Genomic DNA, 21,601 nt, shown 5'->3' with positions numbered 1-21,601 from the left:
GCTTCACTCCCTGAGGAGCCTGGTGTGCCCTGCGGCTGACTCACCTGGTCCTGATAAATGTGCAGGTTTAATTGTAACAAATTAAGTTTAAATGCAGCAGGCTGTCTTGGGGGGCATGGGGTTGCCCACAGCCCACACTGCGCACCTCACTTGTGCAGGGTCCAGGCTACCCCCTCAGACACTTCTGTGGCTGTGGGGAAGAAACATGGGGAAAGAAAGTGCCACCGCTAAGATGACCTCTATGTTCTAAAAGTAACCTCGTGTTTTCTCAGCATGGCATAAAGCAGGTTCATGTTCCTCTTGGTGACACTCCTGAACACGCTAGCTTGTGAAGATAGTTTATTTCATTTTTCTTATATGTGTAACTGGAGGAGAGTGTGACAACCCACTCCAGTGTCCTTGCCTGGGAAATCTCATGGACAGAGGAGCCTGGTTACAGTCCATGTGTTGCAAAGAGTCAGACAGGACTTAGTGACTGAATAGAAACAACGGTATATAGCAGTGAAGGTAGTAACTGCCTCTGATTCAACTGGCCATCTAGAATGGCAGCCACTTTCCCACTTATTTGGAGTAGGTCTCTAGAAAATTTCACACCTGCTAAATAAGTAATATAATGAACTTAAATATGTATATGGTATCTATTTCCTTATAATCTATTATTATAATACTCAAAATAGTAGGCTTAATATATATTTTTTGTTCACAAAAAGTGTTACTATAAAGTATTGGGTTGGCAAAAAGTTCCTTCAGTTTTTAAGTAAAAGTAAAAGACATGTTTTTCATGTTCACCAAGAATTTATTGAACAACATATTCTCCATTTTGTTCCACTACCTTCTGCCATTTTGCAGTAACTTCATAATTCCATCATTCCAAAATATTTTGTCTTTTTGAGCAAAGAACTGTTCCAGGTGCATTTTTTACTCCTCCATGAAATGGAAACTTTTTCTGCTAGGAGAGTTTTGTAAAGACTGAAATCAATGGAAATCTGCAGGTGCAATGTCTGGTGAATACAGCGAGTGAATTGGAACTTCCCAGCCAAACTGTCACAGTTTTTGCCTGGTCAGCAAACAAGCTTGAGGTCTTGCGTTATCCTGATGGAAGCTAATGTGTTTTCTGCTGACTAATTCCCCAGGCTTGTTGTCGAGCACTGCTTTCAGTTGGTCTGATTGAGAGCAGTACTTGTTGGAATTAATCCTTTGGTTTTCCATAATGAGTTCTAATAGAGGATTCCCTTCCAGTCCCACCATGTACACAACATCACCTTCTTTGGATGCAGACCAGCCTTTGGTGTGGTTGGTGGTGGTTCATTTCCCTTGCCCCATTCCACATTATTGTACAGTATTGTACAGTATCCACTTTTCATTTCCTGACACAATTTGTTTTAAAAACGGAACATTTCATTACATTTCAGTAAAGAATTACATATGGAAATATGATCAAGAAGGTTTTTTTCACTTCACATATGTGGAACCCAAATATCAAAATGATTGACATAACCAAGCTGGTACACATGGTTTTCAACACTTGATTTGGAAACTTGATTTTGAGTATCTTGGCTGTGTCCCATGTGGTATAACATTGATTATTCTCAATTAATGCCTCGATTTGATTGCTGTAAACTTCAACTGGTCTACCCAACTATGGAGCATCGTCCAGTGAGAAATCTCCAGCACGAAACCTCACAAACCGCTTTTGACATGTTTGGTCAGTCACAACAGTTTCTCCATAAACTGCACAAAACTTTTTTGTGTTTCAGTTGTTTTTTCTTTTCTTGCACTAATAAAGCATAATATGCCAAAAATGTTGCTTTTTTCCCATCTTCAATATTAAAATGGCTACACAAAAATTCAGCAATTTTGTTCATTTTTTTTAATGCATGCTATGACAACTGTCACAATACAATATTAACAAAATTGTATCAGTGAAGTTAAAGATAACAGTGCTACTAGAGTCATCTTACGGAAAAAACAGAAGAAACTTTTTGGCCAATCCAATACCAGATGAACAGAGGCCTGTGTTTTAAACTTACATAAAATTAGAGCATAACTAAAAAGTAAGTTAAATATCTAACTAAAAAGTAAGTTGAAGTAAGTGATGATAATTATTCTGTCAACTTGGTATTTGAAGTTTGAGCTTCTAGAAACTTTTGGCATTATAAATGAAAATTATTGGACTGACATTTGATCAAGATGTCCAGTGTGAATCAGAGTGAACATAAGCTCTGCTTCCTCCCTGTATGGTGTTATCGTCTTAGTTGCAGGTGTTTTTCCTTCATATGCAGTGGCTCTGCTCTGTTTTTATGAACGTGTTGCTCAGGGGCTGGTGCTCGGAGGGCCTTCGCCCAGCCTCCTCCCGAGCCTGCTCCCCTTCATGGCCTCCTCCACGTAGGGGAGCTTCTCCTTCATTCTTGTGAATCACGGGGGTGGATGTCAAGATCCCTCTCAGATACTGATGCTCAGTGATTCGGAGCGATTTCCTCCCACGTGTTGCTGGCCCCTTTGAGCCTGGACCCACACTGCGGTCCACCTCTCCCAGGTCCATCCAGCTGCATCGCAAACCAGGCTGATGGGCAACTGGCTGAGAAGGGGCCTGCCGACTTAGGTGTCAACAAATTCATTTCTCTTAAAGTCTGAAATCCACTGTGATCTATCTCTTTCACCTCAAATTACAGAGAATGCATGTCTCTGTAAATAAATTTTTATGGAAAGCATGATGGACATGAAGTGTTGAGTCACTAACTACTGCAGTGGGTTTTCTTTGGCAGTTTGCGTGTGAACCTGGACATGGGCAAGGCTGCCTACGGGTGGATGATCATGAAAGATGAGAACATTCCCGGCACTGTGGTCCGGACCAGCACCATCCCGGAGGAGCTGGGGCGCCTGGTGTACCTGCTGACCGACAAGACAGGTGCCACTCTGCCCACGTGCACTTGGAGGCGTCTGGGTGGGGGTGGGGGGACCCTGACCGGTCTGTGCCCACACGTGTTTATGGGTGTGTGTATGCACATGTGTGAGAGTGCTGAGTTCACAGAGTTCCCCAGACTGACCGCGAAATTGGCCTCGAGCCAATCTCCCTGTTCTGACATAACAGGATCATCAGAATTAGCGAGATGTGAAATTCTTAGAAACTTTTAAAGACTTATTTTTGTATTTTGAACTTCCATATCCTTACACTTGTGATTTTGTTCTATTTGCTGCCTGTGTTACACCTTTCTGGTAGTTTCTTAAGCGCTAAAAGGGCTTGTTTACTATAGAATGGTAGTTACAAACTGGTAGAAGAAAATGAGGATTAATAAGATCTGTGAATTTGATGTTTTAACAGTAACATTCTCCAAAGAGCCTCTCTACAAATGGTTCTCCTCCATAGGGTTCCCTGCTCCAAATTTGCTTTGTCTTTATTTCATTTTTTAATTTTTTTCATCAAGGAATTCTTGTCAATCCATAACATACTAAATAAATGACAAATTGAATCCAGAACTGTAACAAGAGCCATATCTAAGGGTTAAAATCCTTTCTTGATTGGCTGATTCACGGTGTAGATCCCTTTGTAATTCTTAACCAACTAGAACTAAAATCTATAAATGGTAAAGAAAATATGGGTTTCCCATATTTTACCATACCATTGGCAGCGGTAAAGAATCCTCCTGCCAATGCAGGAAACACAGGTTCGATCCCTGGATCTAGAAGATCCCCTGGAGGAGGAAATGGCAGCCCACTCCAGTATTCTTGCCTGGAAAACCCCTTGGACAGAGAAGCCTGGTGGGCTACAGTCCTTGGGATCGCAAAAGAGTTGGACACAATTTAGCAATGAAACAGCAACAAAGAAAATACATCTCAATTACAATTCAACCTTATTTTTAGTAAAATATTAGAAAAATCCTCACTGTAGTCAGGCAGAAGAAAGACTAACGTGTACCAGGCTTTGACATTTACTCCAGCTACTGCTGTGAGCCGGGAACTAGAAAGATCCACAAGCAAAAGAAGAAGCAAATATTTACAAATATAGCAATCAATCAAGGAAGTCAATGGCTGAAAATAAGAAATCAGTAAAGTGGCAGGTTACAGATTAAAATAGCAACAAGAATAAAAGTCACTCCCTTACGTGTGGAATAGACTGAAGAATTACTCCATTTAGAATCGCAGAGATCCACATAAAACATGTGGGTGCAAACTTGAGGAACATGTGGGCACATGTGAAGGCAGTGAGCAGACCTGCCAGAGAGACATGGGAGACTGACGGCAGTGGAGAGACACCCCGTGTCCTGAAGGTGATGGTTCGGTGTCCTGTGGCAGCCAGCCTTCATAAGATTACAGGTGTCCTACAGCTCAGTCAGAAATAGTTGTCGGATTGTGTTTGGCTTTCATTAGGGCTTGTTTCTGTGGGACGCTGAGGAATCTACCTGGAAGGTGATGCTCAGTGAATCAAAAAAAACTCAGAAATAGCGACCTGAAGAGCTCAGTGTCAAGAAAGTAGATGGAGGAAGTGCCTTCCCAGCCTCACTGCGCTGATGGGAGAAAACTTCAGAGAGTTAGCCTCGGACAACACTGGAAGACGCACAAACTGCGCATAGCTGATCCAGAGATTAAGCTGTTTCTGGAAAACAGCTGGAACTTGGATGAAGAAGCAGGCAGACAGCAAACCTAGACCCCTACGAGATGTTACAGACATGTCAGAGATGTCTCCAGAACCAGCCAAGTCCTGGGGAGGTGGTCAGTCCACAGCCGGCAGGTTTGGGCAGAGAGCAGCGCCCCAGTGGATGGCTGTCGGTGAACGCAGCCGGGAACCACAGGCCACCCTCAGTAGGTGAGCGTCCCGGTGCCGATAGGCAGGCTGTTCCCAGAGAGGGCAAGTTCATGACTGTGTACCTCGAAACCCGAAGAGCTCCCGGAGCTTCTAGAGTGGTGAGGCCGCTTAGTTAATTAACACGTGTAAACTTGGTATCAGCGTTGAGCTGCATTTCTCTGTATCATCAACAATGAGGACACTTAATTCTAAAAATGCCAGTTAGAATAACAACAAAAAGTATAAAGAGTTAAAAAACAAATTCTAACAAAAATGGGTAAGAATTATGTGGATATGTGTGTTTAAACTTTGAAAGACCTTCAGCTCAGTTCAGTCACTCAGTCATGTCCAACTATTTGCGACCCCGTGAATCGCAGCACGCCAGGCCTCCCTGTCCATCACCAACTCCTGGAGATTACTCAGACTCATGTCCATCGAGTTGGTGATGCCATCCAGCCATCTCATCCTCTGTCGTCCTCTCCTCCTCCTGCCCCCAATCCCTCCCAACATCAGGGTCTTTTCCAATGAGTCAACTCTTTGCATGAAGTGGCCAAAGTATTGGAGTTTCAGCTTCAGCATCAGTCCTTCCAATGAACACCCAGGACTGATCTCCTTTAGGATGGACTGGTTGGATCTCCTCTCTTTACAGTATCGGACCTTGCTTCTATCACCAGTCACATCCACAACTGGATATTGTTTTTGCTTTGGCTCCATCCCTTCATTCTTTCTGGAGTTATTTCTCCACTGATCTCCAGTAGCATATTGGGCACCTACCGACCTGGGGAGTTCCTTTTTCAGTATCCTGTCATTTTGCCTTTTCATACTGTTCATGGGGTTCTCAAGGCAAGAATACTGAAGTGGGTCGCCAGTCCCTTCTCCTTACCAAGACCTAATTAAATGTATGGACACTGTTCTCCTGAGTAGGACATCCTAATGCAGGACGGTGTCATTCCTGCTCCATTAAATGTCTGACGTGCCTGCGCAGACAGGATTCGCCAAGTCTGGTCGCAGTTGGTGGGAGCAGCCCGTGGCAGACTGCCTTGTTAGACGGGTCTTGGCCCAGTCAGCCCAGCGTTTGTGCCTCGGAAGTGTCTGTTCCCTGGGGAAGCGTCTGCACCAGGTGATGTGGCAGCCCTGCACCATTTTACATTCCTGCCAGCATCATCCAAGGGTTCTAACGCATCCTCATCCTCTCCAGCACGTTCCGGGTGTTCATAGCGAAGTTCTGGCCACAAGAGTCGGCAGTGCGTGTGAAGAGAGAGCGTCCCTGCTGGGATAGCGGTGCCGTGGAGGTCCTCTCTGGGGGCCCATGCAGCAGTGACACCCACAGGGCCTGTCCCTCCAGGCAGACGGGCCCAGGAGGGGCTGGGGGCTCAGTGCGTCTTCAGGCCTGGCCCCCCACCCCCAGCCGCCGCTCCTGCCCCCTCTCAGAGCCTCTGCGGCCGCCTCCTGCCCCAGTGCCAAGTTTACGTCGTTCTTCCCGGGGGAGCAGGTGCTGTCAGGACTAGAAGTCCTCGTGTGGTCATCGCACATGATCGCCCTGGGTGGCACTGACCTGCTCTTTGACAGAAGTGTACAGACAAAGCGCGTGCCTGAGAGCATGTGGTCAGCTCAAGCCTCTGTGTCTGCCGGTGTGATGTCGTTAAGTCAAGGTTTTGTGATGTTATTTGTCTAACAAAGGCTAACTATTGTTTTGCATTTTAAACAATAATGGGGTTATCATTTTGTAGCTCCTCCATTTTTCTTTATTGAGTTGGAGTTACAGTCAGGGTAAGGATAAGTGGTTTTTGCCCAGTCTTAAAGACAAAGCTTCATTTCTCCCACATTTCACTCTGCTAATTTTAAAAGACTAGAACAGCGCTTCTTTAGGTTTTAGATGAATGATCTTGGTTCCTGAGATTTAAGGGGGAAAAAAGGAACACAGAATAATTGTATAAAATAGAGAAAATATTTTTCATTTCGTTTACTAAACTGGAAGCTTTCATCTCCTGATGTAGCTGTGCGGTGGTGTCCTTGAGTTCCCTGGTCTGGCCTTCCTTGAGGGCCCGTGAGGGCTCCCAGGATGAGCGGGGTATGGGCACCCCTCCCGTCGGAGGCTGGGGCGGGGGTGAGCTGCTGTCAGGAGCCTCACGGGGCTGGCGGAGCTGTGAGGTGGGCCTTCGTGTGGCTGTAAATTGGGTTTGCGCTTTATCAATAAGCTTTCTGACGAGAAGCGTCCATCAGGGTGTCTCTCATTTGCCGCAGCAGAACAGAAAATGAAGTATTCCAATAATTGCATTACAGTTTCCTCCTCCTGGACAAGAAAGCCGTGTGCTATAATTAGGTTTGATTGGAGTGCACGTTTCCGGTAAGATCTGAAATTAATGATGTTGCCATAGTGACACATCTGCGGCCACCAGTGCGTGAAACATAAAGTAATTCACTCGACAAGGGTAGACATCTGTTAGCTGCCAGGACGCAGAGCGTATTGACACTGACCAGAAATACTAGGCGTGGTGTGATCAACGCGCAAATGATGCTGAAACTGGAGGACAGGCCGTTTGCCCCGAACCTGCTGAGAGGACGTCCCCTCTCCCCGCCGCCCCCAAGATGCCATTGTTTGAGAAAAACGCTGCCGAGGATTCATAAATTTTAAAACTGGAATTGGGTGCAGCCTGTTAAAGCAATACATTAATTCCTTTGTTAGTTTTTGTCTTCATGTAGAACAAAGCCATTCCTGAAACACCCTCTGAAATAACAGGTTCTTGGATGCATTATAATCATAGCGTCCGTTGCCCAGCACGCTGCCTTGCTGAGACTCGGACGGTGGCACTGTCCCATGGAAGCACCGTCTCCCTGGTTTCCTAGGGCACCAGAGCACAGGTGTGCCCAGCAGTTTGCACACGCGCACAGAGTGTGTGCTGGTGACTTGCCCCCAGAGGACCACAGCGGTGTCTCCTGCCTGGTGAGCCCGAGTGGGGCCTCAGTTAAGCAACGTGAGCAGCTCGCTGGTGCAGTTTGATGATGCGGTTGGCCGGGTGTGAGGGAGGGGAACAGTGGGGTGCTGGCCAGGCGAGGTTCCGCACACGTGCCGGTGCCAGCGGCACAGGGCTCATGGGAAGGCCTGGTGTACTGCAAGTAGAATGTGTGACTCCCCAGTAAATAATGTCGAATGTCTACTTAAATGGTTTGGTAAGTTAGTCTTGTCGTTTTTAAAGTTTTATTTCCATTCCTGCACCATAAGATATAACACTATTTTTGGTTGGTTGGTTGGTTTTAATTCTATTTATTTTTTTGTTTTATTTTTGGCTGCCGTGGGTCCTTGTTGCTGTCTGGGGGCTTTTCATTGCTGTGGCTTCTTGTTACAAAGCACGGGCTCTGGAGCACACGCGCTTCAAAAGTTGCAGCTCCCAGACTAGAATCCAAGTTCAGTAGTTGAGGATCATGGGCTTAGCTGCCCCGCAGCCTGTGGAGCCTTCCTGGCCCAGGGATCCAAGCTGCGTCTTCCGTACTGTCAGGCAGGTTCCTAAGCAGTGGGCAGACAGGGGAGTCCATGAGTAACTATTTTAATCCAGCCATTTACGCCATGTCCCTGTCACCTTGCAGGGAGACCTTTTTGGGCGGGGGCGGGTCCCGCCCCTCCGCTGCTCTCTGAGGCCAGTGGACGACTCGGTCAGCACCTGGCCTGTGTCAGAGGCCGAGGACTCCCTGTTGCTCTCGTTGTCACGTGTCAGGCTGCGTTTACTTTAGGAGTTCTTTCTTTTATGCATAGCACAGCACGCTCGTGGAGGAGGTGGTGTGTTTCTGAGTGGCTCCACAGATACTGGCACACAAACCTGGTTGTCAGTCAGGTCTCGGGTTGCAGCAGTGCCACGCGGTGGCAGACGTGCAGTTTGCCATCAGAGGTCTGTGTTCTTGTCTCGCTCACTGTTTCACTAACAGCCTGACCGCAAGCGTTGCTTTGACTTCTCCATGCCGTGGTTACTTCCATTTAAATCAGGGATGGGGGACTTTCCTGGCCCACTGGTTAAGAGTTTGCCTGCCAGTGTAGGGGACGCTGGTTTGATCCCTGGTCCAGGAGGATCCATGTGCCGCCAGGCGCCCAAGCCTATGAGCGGCGACTGCGGAAGCCTGTGTGCCCTAGAGCCCATGCTCCACAGCAGCAGAGGCCACCGCCACGAGAAGGCCGCACCCGTAATTACAGAGTAGCCCTTTCTGCCAGAGAAGGCCTAGGCGCAGCATATATGTACGAGTATATAATGGGCATTACATACATTCTTTTGAGAGCATTTGTCAAAACAGTCTCTAAGTAAATCTCCCATCGAGGGCAGAGGCGGAGGGCAAGAACCCACGAGAAGGCCAGTGTGTGCTGTGATCACATGGCTCTCTGTCATGTTCACACTTACAACTGCGTCAGTGCCTGAGGGTGCCCCTCCTCTGTGCTTCCACACAAGTGCAGGGATCCACAGGTGTCGGGCCGGCCTGCAGTCCAGCGTCGGGCTCAGAGGGCTTTTACCCGCCCCCCGCCCCGTGTGGCTGTCCTTCTGTAGAGCGGGAAAAGCAAAGCTCCCGTGCTCGTGTGCGTGTTTTCACACTGAGGTCCTGTGCTCGTGTGCGTGTTTTCACATTAACGTCCCATGCTCGTGTGCGTGATTTCATATTGAGGTCCCGTGCTCGTGTGCGTGTTTTCACATTGACATCCCGTGCTTGTGTGCGTGATTTCATATTGAGGTCCTGTGCTCGTGTGCGTGTTTTCACATTGATGTCCCTTGCTTGTGTGCGTGATTTCATATTGAGGTCCCGTGCTTGTGTGTGTGTTTTCATAGTAAGTGATCCATGTACGGTGGTTGCAGTCTCCTATCAGGGTCATAACGTGGGTAACGTTGGGACCTCCTGTGGCACTGTTAGTGAGAGCTCACCAAGGTTCTTAATACACTGCCTCCCCTCTGCCTGCCCTCTGTCATGCTGGTACTTCACTGCACCTGTTGTGTATCTGGTTGGTTGGAGGCCGAAACCGTGGACCCTCCTGAAAGTGGCTTTCCCAGGTGGTGGTTGGTCCCAGGGTGGGTGAGGAGGGCATGCATGCAGGGTGGCCCATAGGCTGGAGAGCAGCCAGAAAACGCCTCTGCCTCCTCTCCTTCTCTCTGTGCGACTCACATGGTACCCAGGCTCGAGTGCGTTGTTTCTGTTCAGTGGAAAATACTTCGTGGTTCACACAGACTCATGTGACAGGGATAGACGGGCCGATCTCGGCTGTGGGTCACTTTTCCAGTTTCCCACCCATCTCTCTCTGAAGGGGCAAGTCTGCCTTGGACCAGCAGCAGATACGAACCAGGAGACAGAGCCCGGACTTTCTCTGCAAAACCAGACCCCCCTGCCCCCAACCCATTGAAAATTACTAAAAAGGAACCTGATGCTGCAGGAAGTGCGTTCTGGTCCTCACTGTGAAATGGAAGTAAATGGGGATGGTGTGGACAGCACTCAGCGACGCTCTGTGTGACGGCACCTGCTTGGGGTGCAGGGCGCAGCCAGCCCTGGGCGTGACCTGGGGCGCAGCCTTGACCTGCCAGTGAGCGCCCTAGTTTGACGGTGTCCTGCTGCTTCTCTCCTAGGAACCCTCACCCAAAACGAGATGGTGTTTAAGCGGCTGCACCTGGGCACCGTGTCTTACGGGACGGACACGATGGATGAGATCCAGAACCACCTCGTGAACGCCTACGCACAGGTGAGCAGGCCCAGCCCTGCAAGTGTGCCCAGTGCTGCTGCGGTTGCTGGGCCTGGCACATGTCAAGCTGCAACGCGACGTCTTCCCCAGGGATGCCACAGCGTGGCTTTACGCGCCACTCACTTATAAATCAGGCAAGAGTCTTGGGACTAATGTTAACAATTTCTATATTGTATAAGCATAGGCTTAACCACCTTAAATCATTTATTTGTATTAAATTTCCTTAGTGAACTATTTGTAAAATTACTCGGTAAACACAGTATTTTTAAGAATATTAAGTGGAATGCGGCAATAAATATGTTTCTTAATCCTTCTGTTTTTCTTTGTAGTCAGTAAGACTTCTTCATATTTTTAAAGATATATTTTAACCCTCTCAGTAAACAGAAGTAGACAACCTGATTTTTCTGCCTTTCACTGTCAACGATCATCAGCACACAGCTAACCTGTTTCATCTTAACCACTGTCCTTTAGCACGTTGGTTTGGACAGAGTACCACGTTAGTTCTTCTGTAAATATGCAGAAGTCTGGATCTCTAATGGACAAGGATAGGTTTCTTAATATTTTTCAGAGCAGCCTTATAGGCCCTCTGAGTCACAGGAGGAGGAACAGTTTCTTCTGTGTGAGGATGCAGCCCAGTAGGTACAGCACTGCTCTCCATGGGGCATCAGGGCTTGCGGTCCTCCCCATCCTTCAGGCTCCTGGCATTAGGGGTGTCAAGGCCATGGTCCCCAGCACAGGCAGGGGCCACAGAGCAGGGCCGACACGGCCGCCTGCCAGCTCTTGTCCCGCACATGGTGGCTGTGCTCACCCGTCTCCCTGCTGCCAGGCTCTCCACCTCCCGGCTTCTGTCCTGTGCGTGGTGGCCATGCTCATGGGTCTCCCTGCTGCCAGGCTCTCTGGCCACACTGCTGCTCATACCTGCCGAGGCCACTGTGTCCCCACTTGCTTTTTCACAGACTGAACTGAACTCTCCTTGCCCTCTGCAGTTCTTCCTTAGAAGAACACAAAGTATGTTTTCAGCCTTATATTCAGTTATGTGAAAACCATCTCTTTTTTTCTGTGAAGTGCACCAGTCTGGCATGTACTTTAGTTTTGAGATGCTGTCAAATGAAAACAGCCTTACCTGAATGTGTGTGTATGATATGTATGATCAGACACTCCCAGAAGCACTCATCCGTGCACGAACACATAAAGTCAAGCACTTTATTAATTTGGATGTCATTCATTTTAATACAGAATATTTTGGAACCTAGAATATTTATTAATAGATAAAAACATTTTAATGGAAGACTATGTAATTTCCCTTCTTATGATCTGTGTCTAGATTAAATAGTACCAGGTAACATCTTAAAAAAAAAAAACATCTTGTATTATCCATGAATATGATTTTAGTAGCTCCAAATAAGTTATTTTACTAGAAAAAATTAAAAGCAGAAAGGATGTCATATGGACACAGCAAGTAGTATCCCATCTAAGAAGAATCTTACAAACCTTTTTTAGTGAAAGCTATGTTCGTTGGCTGGTTATCCAGCTTTTTATGTGAAACAGATTTCTTCCTTGCCTTCTGGTTGTTAGTGTTAATGAGATGACGACAGTCTTAAGTCCACTGTAACGGAACACAAGTCTGGTGCAGCCTGATCGCGCTTACACCCTGGGATCCTGAGTGAACTTGAGTGGAGTGAGGCGCTCAGCCTGGGTCAGCAGGAGCAGGGCCACTTGGCAGCTGTGTGGGCGTGTGGTCAGGATGCGGTGGGGGTGGGGGGCACAGGCTAGAAGGGACACCAGCTGAGCAGGGGGCCACCCCCTCATTAGCCGGCTCTGTGATTGACAGGCGGCTGGGAAGAGGAGAGGCTTTCCAGGGGCGTCAGGAGTTACCTTAGGTTACATGGAGAAGCATCTGATGGGCCTTGGGTTGGGGTCCTCCTGCGGTCCCACCCAGGAGGAGGTGAATGGGGTTGGCAGCGGGGCGGTGTGTCCAGGGCCGTCAAGAGGCGATTACTGTATCCAGTGCTCCTTGTCTGCAAACCAGACACTTAACTTCAGAGACTGATGCAAAGCCAATAAGTCCATAGTATTAAGGGAACCATCCTAAATGCTTTCTCCTGCTCTTAACCTCAGACCATTTTATGCACACAGTTTTTAAGGAGAAAGGAAAGCACTTGTGAGTCTTCTATTCGGTTCATAACTTTGCTCTTACAAGTGGTGGATAAACAGGAATTGTTAAGGACTGGGCACATGCATGCCAGGCTGCCATGAATCTACTAAAAGGAGACGGTCAGATTTTGAGTACCATAGCAAATATTTCGGTTACTGAACAACCAGGAAATGTCCAAGCACCCTGTGGCCCCAGGATCCCCAGGTGAGTCGTTGCCCCATGGGTCATGTGCAGGCGGCCGTCGTCCCAGCCGCTCTCGGGCCCGGCGTGGCCGTCTGTGACAGGCGTGTGTGTGGATAACTCCAGCGTGTGCCTACTTGCCTCTAATCCTGTGACGTCCGTGTTTGCAGACGCAGTGTCAGGCTGGCGGAAGCAGCACTGCTTCAACTCCTCCGAGGAAAGCCCAATCGTCAGCACCCAAGGTGAGGAGGAGTGTGAGCAGCCGGGTCCACGAGGCCGTGAAGGCTGTCGCCCTGTGTCACAACGTGACCCCCGTGTACGAGGCCCGTGGCATGGCCGGCGAGACCGAGGTCGCCGAGGCGGACCAGGACTTCAGTGACGACAACCGCACCTACCAGGCCTCCAGCCCCGACGAGGTCAGTCGCCGAGGGCCATGTCCCGGGCGGTCCCGCGGCACAGACAGCACCTCTCCTGGCTCCTCCCAGCTCTGCCAGGAGTGCTTGCTCTGTCTTTCTCGTCGGGTGAGGAGTGCTTGTCCGTGGTTTTCAGAATGAACTTTCACCACAGGCCAGCGCCCTCCTGGCCCAACCCCTGCCCTCACCCAGTCCTTGTGGGCAGGTGCCTTCTCATCCCAGAGCGCCCTGGGGTTGGGTTCAGGGAGGCGGGGAGCAGAGCCAGGTTGCTTGCTAATGCCATGAGGTCTGCAGGCTGCGTCCTCCCATGTTCTCTCACCAAGGGAATCACCAGGCTTGCGAGTCAAATCTCCAGGTATTTTGCTACAATTTAGGTACAGTATGTGTGTATGTGTGCACTCAGTCACTCAGTCGTGTCCAACTCTTTGCGGCCCGTGGACTATAGCCCACCAGGCTCCTCTGTCCATGGGACTCCCAGGCACGAGTACTAGAGTGGGTTGCCATTTCCTCCGCCAGGACATCTTCCCCACCCAGGGATCAAACACGTGTCTCTTCCATCTTCTGCATTGGTAGCCGGGTTCTTTACCACTAACGCCACCTGGGAAGCTCAGTTCTAGAAGTGCTGTTTATTCTGCAGGTGGGGCCAGCTCTTCTCCATCCTGGAAATCCAGTAGGTTGTACCACAGCTGAGGCCCACCGCCCCAGTCGGTCCCTCTCCTGGTACTGCCAGGCTCCGAGAGGATGCAAGTCAGGGTATGCAGCGCAGGGCCTGCAGCCTGTCCTGACTTTCTCGTGGTGAACCCCCAGTGGAGCAGCAGCTCAGGGCATTGACAGAGCTCCTACCACAGCTGTGTTTTTTTTTTTTAATTTTTGAAGCTCTCCTTACAGAGGTTCTTCCTTTTTTCTTAAACTGTAGTATAGCTGATATACCATCTCAGTTATAGGTATACAAGGTAGACTTGCCCAGTGGCTCAGTGCTTCACAGTTTGTAAAGGTTATGCTCCGTTTATAGTAACTGAAATGTTGGCTGTGCGTCCCATGTTGTAGCCTGTTTTGTACTTAATGGTTTGTGCCTCTTCCCCGCTCCGTGGCTGCCCCACCCCCACCCCTCCCCCCACTGGTCGCCACTCGTCTGTTCTCTCCATCTGTGAGTCTGCTTCTCTCCTGTCACATCCACTGGTGTATGTGGCTTCCCCAGCAGGTCCAGCGGGAACCTGCCCTGTGGCTCAGCCTTTGCCTTCTGTGAGTCTCAGTGTCTGTCTTCCCAGTAAGTACTGGGGCACCTGTGAGCTGGGAGCCAGGCTGTGGTCAGCCGTGGGGACGCCCCGAAGCATAGCTGAGCCGTTGTGCAGAGCAGGGACCCAGGGCGTGGAGCACCGAGCCACCCTCGGGGCACACCCCCTGGCCCCACGTCCCTGGTGAGTGACGCAGTGGGCAAGAGCGCGGGGTCCCGTCCATACCCCCCCGCTCTGCTCTACAGAACACATTGACCAGCAGGTGCGTAGAAACCGCTTTTCGACCAGAGCTCGGTCCGGCCTTTGGAATCACGCGTGCCACCTGAAACACATGTCACTCACGGTCACGGTGGACGTGGGGCCTGGGCCGAGGAGGCGGGGTGTCAGGTGTCCGGGCTGCTGGCCTGGCCTTGGGTCAGCCTGGAGCGGATGCCCATCGGAGGGGAACGCCGCCACTGTTTTTCTTGCAAAGAAGGAGTTACACTCTTCACATTCTAGCGGTCTAGAAATCCTCTCAAGTTCCATGTGATTACTTATTGAAAACATATTCTTTCCCAGTCCTGAGCACAGGAAACTTAGACCACAGATATTTTCCAAGGAAAATTTTATTGGAAGTTTTAAAAATCTTATATTACATGTTTACCTTATTACCTTCCAAAAATAAATACAAATTTTATTTAAAATACTTAGAATTTTTATCTTTAGCTTTTTGGGTTACAACATTTTTGGAATTTATTTATTTATTTTTTTGGAATTTTTGGAATTTTAAATTAGGAATTCACAATAGAGAGAGATTTCACTAATTTAAAGATTTCTAAAATTAAGTTAAAACTGCTAACCTTATATTTAAATTTTTTATCTGAAAATTTCTTCCTACTTTAGAGAAATTGGACAATGATTAAAAATGGCAGGTCATTAAATAACCTCTAAGAAATCCCTAACCCATATTTTAAATCTGAAAATGAAAAGACTTGACTTCATCATAATTTTTTAAGCACTTTGTGGATGCAGTGTTTGCAGGTCCCTGGAGCCCAAGGAAAATCATCTAAACGGTTCATTATTTCACTTATTGAGCTTTGCTACAGTTAGGTTGACAGATGATGGCACTGTTTCCTGATCACCAAAGTACTGTTTTAAAAGCATTTTTTATTGAATAAAGTGCTTAGAATATTGCACCCTGGAGCTTTTTTCAGGGAAATGGCTCGGTTGATGTTCTCTGCTTACCCTCAGCCTTGACCTGTCAGCATGTGTGCAGTTAATAAGCAACCTTATCATTTAGGAGACTTAACCGGCTTCATATACTTGTGTCAACACCATACTCATAATCCCTAGGCTTAGGCTCTGCTTAGGCTCCTGTGTCATCTTAGTTTCAGAAAGTGTGACTTATTGAGTAGAATGTACAGGTTCTAAGTCTCTCATATTGTGGCAATTCTTCGTGTTCATTTTCCTGAAAAGAGCATCTTCTGCCTTACCTCTGCATGGGCACAGATGCATTTTTCCTGTTCCAGGAATGGCGTCTGGGCATTGACTTCAAGCCGGGAGAGGCTGTCTGAGGCACAGTCCCTGCACACTTACAGTGACGAGCGTGCTTGAAGCTGTCACGTGCAGCAGGGGCTGGACTGTCAGAGCAGGAGTGATTTCGTATTCAGAACCTGCAGCCTACTTAGGCCCCGGTTGCTGTTTCTTATGATAAGTGATCAATATTTCATTTTCTCCAAGAGAGTAGAAAGTTTCGCTTGCCTGTCCCTTTGCCAGTACAGCCTCAGCATAGTAAACTCCAGCTTAGCAGATGTATGTTCCCAGAAATTCCTGGACATAGTTAAAACCCAGCCCTGGTGAGCTCTGTGTCCAGTGCAGCTGTGGAAGCTGAGACCAAGCCCATGTCACCAACGGGCGCCACCAACTCAGCTCAGGGGCAGCGCCTCAGGCGCCAGGTCGTCTCCTCCAGTGAGCAAGCCCAGCGTGACGTAAACCCAAGACCCCGGTCATTTTGGCTCAAAATGATCGATAGGTTGAGATTTTCAGTGACTTAAACCTGCGAACCTGCTGCTGTTAGTAACATTTTCTCCTTCACCTATGTAAGTTCCGTATTAACTATTATTTCAGGGAGTAGCTATTTTTGTTCACGTGGACGTTTCTGTGCAGGAATCAGCTGAAATTTATGACAAACCATGAGTGAATTATTTACAAAGAAAAGAATGACCGTCCTTAATGGCATTGCTTTTGATTTACTCCAATGTATGCAGCATGCTGTTACTTTACACTCATTTTATTGTGTGTGCTTATTGAAGCAGGACTAAATATGGTGTAGGGTCAGCATGTTTATGGGGAACAGCTCCCCGTCTGTGACGTGAGTCCCCCTTCATGACCCTCAGAAGCAGGACAGAACACGAACCACACAGCCTGCCCTGAGTATTGACTGGCAGCTTTTCCAGGTGGTCACCTTGCACATTTTGCTCATAATTCTGTCAAATTATAGCAGTGATGGTAGTACCGCAATTGAAAATGAAGACGTGTCAGTGATCAGATTGTGATTTATAAGGTGCACGGTAGGAGAGGTGTCCCTGGAGTGTAGTTGGTGGCTATGCAGATGCTAACATGGTAAAGGAGACTTCTCCTGAGCTTTTCAAGGACGCCAGCACAGACATTGCTGAATAACGGAGTTATAGCGAACATGAACAACAAAATCTGTCCCACACTGGCTACTAGCGTGGAGAAATGTGAAAGCATAAACAAATTGCCTGTGACAGTGATTGCCCAAGCATGTTACCAACTGTCCCGTGGATGAGATTTAGCTCAAGCTCCCATTTAAATACATATTTTTCACACTTGCATTTTAATTATTTTGATCTTCATATTATTTTCAATAATCACATTGTTAGAAATGTCTAAAAGTCAAGTTAGAGAAGTAATCATCCTTACATGATCTCTTGCATCACTGACGGCGTCCAGAGGGAGCAGGTAGGGGCACCACTTCTCTGTGAGGCCACACCCCCCGCCCCCACCCCCCACACCTGCCCCAGCAGCTCTCCTTCTGCGAAGGCCCCGTGAGAAACGCCGCACAGCAGCAGTGTGACCCAACGCGAGGACGGCAGCCCGAGAGGAGCCAGGTCCGTGGTCGTGCACCCCGAGCAGCTGCACTCAGGCGCCCCTCGTGGGGGCAGTCGGCAGTGGGAAGCCCCGCCTCCACATCAAACCAGGACCGCACCGACGGAAAGGAAGGGAGCAAGTGAAACTGGTGTCCAACTAAAATGTTTAAGAGAAAGGCAAAACCAAAGGAAAGTAGGAGAAAGAAGAGATAAAGGAAAACATAAAAGTAATGATTGAAAAAGCAGTAAATTCAAAAGCTGATCCTTTGAAAATTAAATAAAATGGAAAAACTTAGCAAAAATAGTAAATAATACAAAACAGTGAATGCAAAGTAAACATACACACCTAAAATTATGCATATGAAGAGTGTATAATAAACAGATGAGCTTACATTTTTAAAAGAGAATATTAAAACACAGCCCAAATGCTAATATTTTTTAAAACCTCTAAATATCCATGTTCAGGAAGAATACAGATAGCAAAATGGAGTGTAAGAACTACATAAAACCTCGGTAGACCAGAAAAAAGAAGAAGCAAAACTCTCTCCCTTTTTTCAATAGATAATGTGATTGTTTCCATAGAAAATCCCAAAAGCTCTGCTGAAAATTTAACTCTCTCCTAAGACTTAATAAGTGAGTTTACCAAAGTTGTATATTATGCTATGCATATACAAGAATTACTCTATTTGTATATGCCAGCAGTGAGCAGATAAAAACTGAAATTTTTTAATGTGCCATTTATAGAGCACACACAGAAAACTATGAAATGTTTAGGGATAGATTTGACAAAATACGTATAGGATTTGTATGCTGGAAAGTGAGACAATGAAGAAAACTTGAGGACACTATATGTGAGAAATGTATTGTACACATGGATTGGAAGACTTTCTGTTACCAAGATGTCAGCTGATTTGTTATAAAGGTGCCATGTAAATCCATTACAGAAAAGATGATCAGAATAAATGGGACACAGAACATTTGAACAGCCATTTGCAAATAGAGCCTGAACCAGTATGTCTCACTATTATAAAAATTAACTCAGATTGGTCATAGACCTAAATGAAAAACCAAAAGTATAAAATTTCTAAAAAAACGTAGAAGAAAATCTTTGTCGGCTTGAGTTAGGCAATGATTTTGTGGGTCACAAACAGTGCAAGTTGTAAAAGAAAAAACTGATAAATTAGACTTCGAGGTAAAAATCCTGCATTCTTCAAGAAACATTGTTAAGAAAATGAAGACAAGCTACAGAGTTGTAGGATGTGTTTGCAAAATGCATACCTGATAAACGACCAGCAACTAGTACAGATAAAGAACTCACAAAACTCGATCATGAGAAAACAACCACTCAGTTTAAACAGAAGCAAAAATTTGAACACCTGTGCCACCAAAAACAGGTGCGAATGTTGGCTTGTGTGGAACCATGGAGCGGCCTGGGCGCTTCTTTCGAGCGATGACATTTTGCTTGTGAAGAAGTCGCTAACCACGAACTAGTGACTCCTAGGTTGAAAATTAGGTTTGTACTCTCAAAGCCCAGATTACGCTGGATGAGCTCTTCACCCCCGTTTCTTCCAGGACCCAGAAGACTGCCTCACACAAGCCAGAGCTCAGACAGGGCTCCATATGTTCTCTCCTGTCTTCAGTATCACATTGAGCTTCCCACTGTTCAACCACCTTGAAGAAGAGACTGTTTCTCCTTGGTTCAGGAGGTGTCTGTGGTACTGGTCCCTTGGAGTAGAGCTCTGAACACAGCGGGCGTCGAGGGTCTTCCCGGAGGCCATCGCAGACCTCCTCGCTGTTGTCCAGCTCTGAAACCGGACAGTCGTGTCTGTGGTACTGGTCCCTTGGAGTAGAGCTCTGAACACAGCGGGCGTCGAGGGTCTTCCCCGAGGCCATCGCAGACCTCCTCGCTGTTGTCCAGCTCTGAAACCGGACAGTCATTTCTGCCACAGGTCTGAGTGGACCGTTGCCGCCCAGTCTGTGCGGGGCCTCCGGGGGCGTGCTTGGCCGGCAGAGCCTCCCCTCCTGACTGCCCGAGTCACGTGAAGAGCCTCCCCACCCTTGTCTGATGCCCTTCATTCTGCGTTAGGAGACATTATGCTTTCAAACAGCATGTTTTAATTGCTTAATCATCTTTAGGAAAAAAATACAGTCAAGCTGTCAGTACCTTAGAAATTTTCCTTCCTTTCACTGCTACATGTCACACCTCTGGATGTGAAGTTACTCCTCAAAGCCGTCTAAAAAGAACAGCACTAGTTTACTTCAGACATACAGAGAGCGCGGCCTGGACTCTGCGAGGCTGACTGTAACCCCGAGGCATGCCGAGGCAGGGTGGTGAAGCTCTGCCCTCACGGGCCCCGCAGCCCCGCGCGTGTGGCCACAGGTGGTGGTGGCTGGGGTGCTGAGCCCGTGGCGAGGAGTCCTGCACGTTCCTGTCCATCTTCTGTGGCTGTTTGTTTACAGACCTGCTCAGAAATGTTAAGTTTTATTTTATCAGAGAGAGGCCCAGAGCTAAGCAACTGACATCAGAACAGTAACTAAAGTGTCTATCCTAAGTGTCTGTACCATTGACATCCTGAACCCTTTTCCTCCTGTTGGCAACAGACAGTTAAGCTGCAGAACGCTCACTGAGAACAGCTACACGGGTGCCAGGCTAGGTAGCAGAAGCCCGACTGATGTTTTGTGATAAATGCTACCTCCAAGGGGTTGTGAAACCAAGCATAAGCTAAATAATAAACAGATGTGAGTCACCAAATATAGAAACTTGCGTCCTGACAGCAGCAGGCCCAACGAGATGATAGGGTGTTCACAGGAAGATACAATTTATAGGTCAGGATGTAATAGTAACCTTTCACTGCACAGACTGAAGGCGAACCTCGGGGTCCAGATCACGTGCAGATACAGAGGTTGTGGAGTTTCACTTTCAGTTTATGTTTGTACTGGGCTGTGGAGTTGTTGACTTGCCCCCTTTGACATGCCTCTGCTGATGTCCGTGTGTCCCTTTTGAATGCTGTAATTTGGGGAACATCACTGATGCTCTAAATTATAGTCTTGTATCCTCATAGCATCTTGTTAGGGCCCGGCCTTCTGTAGTATCCTAGTAACGCGCTGGAAATCCAGGGAAGGCAGGTTCTAATTTCAGCTCCACGATGACTCACTTTGTCACGTTCACACGCCTGTGGACCCTGGAGTGGCCAGGGTCCCCTAGAAAGGCCTCAGAACAAGCAAGGCCAGCTTTGCCTCCTGGTAGCGTTTCAGTGAGCTCACTGGTGCTGGCCTGACACCCTCCCCCACGGGGAGTGGTGGCCTCACCCCTCGCTGGTCCCCGCAAGTGGCCTCACCCCTCGCTGGTCCCCGCGGTGGCCTCACCCCTCGCTACTCCCCGCAGGTGGCCCTGGTGCAGTGGACTGAGAGCGTCGGCCTCACGCTGGTCAGCAGAGACCTCACGTCCATGCAGCTGCGGACCCCCAGCGGCCAGATCCTCACCTACTGCATCCTGCAGACCTTCCCCTTCACGTCGGAGAGCAAGCGCATGGGGGTTATCGTCAGGGTATGCCTGCCCCTGCCCCGGCCAGGGTTGGCTCTGCTCACTGCAGGGCCGCTAAGGCTCCCTACAGGGCTTTATGCTTGTCCCAAAATTCAGACTGATAACTTATGCCCTAATGGTCGTGATTTGGAGCAACTTTCCTAAAACGACTAAGGCAGGGTGAGTACAAGGTGTTACGGGTGAGTTTTGAAATCAACTCGAGCTGCTTTGTTTTCCACTGCAGTAGCCACTGAAGAGTTTACCTGAAGACTGACTTATGACCATAAAGTTGCTGTCAAATTTTTGTAGCAAATACCACAAATACATCTTGGATGTTGGCTAAACTAGAAGCTCATTCAAACTATGAAAATTTGAGAGGATTTCCCTTGCAGTCCCAGGCATATGTGCGTGTACAGGTTTTACTTCAGAAGCCTTAGCATAGCACCTTGCAAGCTGCCATCGTGGCCTCGTCTGCAGTCAGCCTGGGTGCCCAGGGAGGACACGGCCCTGCAAGGGGGT

The 21,601-nt window shown here is 48.0% G+C and overlaps 1 protein-coding gene across 1 annotated transcript in view; it reads left to right on the top strand.

Annotated features, from left to right (window-relative positions):
• ATP9B (ATPase phospholipid transporting 9B (putative)) overlaps positions 1 to 21,601 on the top strand; it is a 153,259-nt gene that overhangs the window by 116,604 nt on the left and 15,054 nt on the right. Inside the window, exons 13-16 of the mRNA XM_065932271.1 lie at positions 2,766 to 2,908; positions 10,375 to 10,487; positions 12,993 to 13,238; positions 20,945 to 21,106. Coding sequence (XP_065788343.1) covers positions 2,766 to 2,908; positions 10,375 to 10,487; positions 12,993 to 13,238; positions 20,945 to 21,106 — 664 coding nt within the window. The remainder of the gene's footprint in view (positions 1 to 2,765; positions 2,909 to 10,374; positions 10,488 to 12,992; positions 13,239 to 20,944; positions 21,107 to 21,601) is intronic.

This window comes from Muntiacus reevesi, chromosome 4 (genome assembly GCF_963930625.1).
Source record: "Muntiacus reevesi chromosome 4, mMunRee1.1, whole genome shotgun sequence".
NCBI lineage: Eukaryota > Metazoa > Chordata > Mammalia > Artiodactyla > Cervidae > Muntiacus > Muntiacus reevesi.
This window is presented reverse-complemented; position numbering and strand designations above follow the sequence as displayed.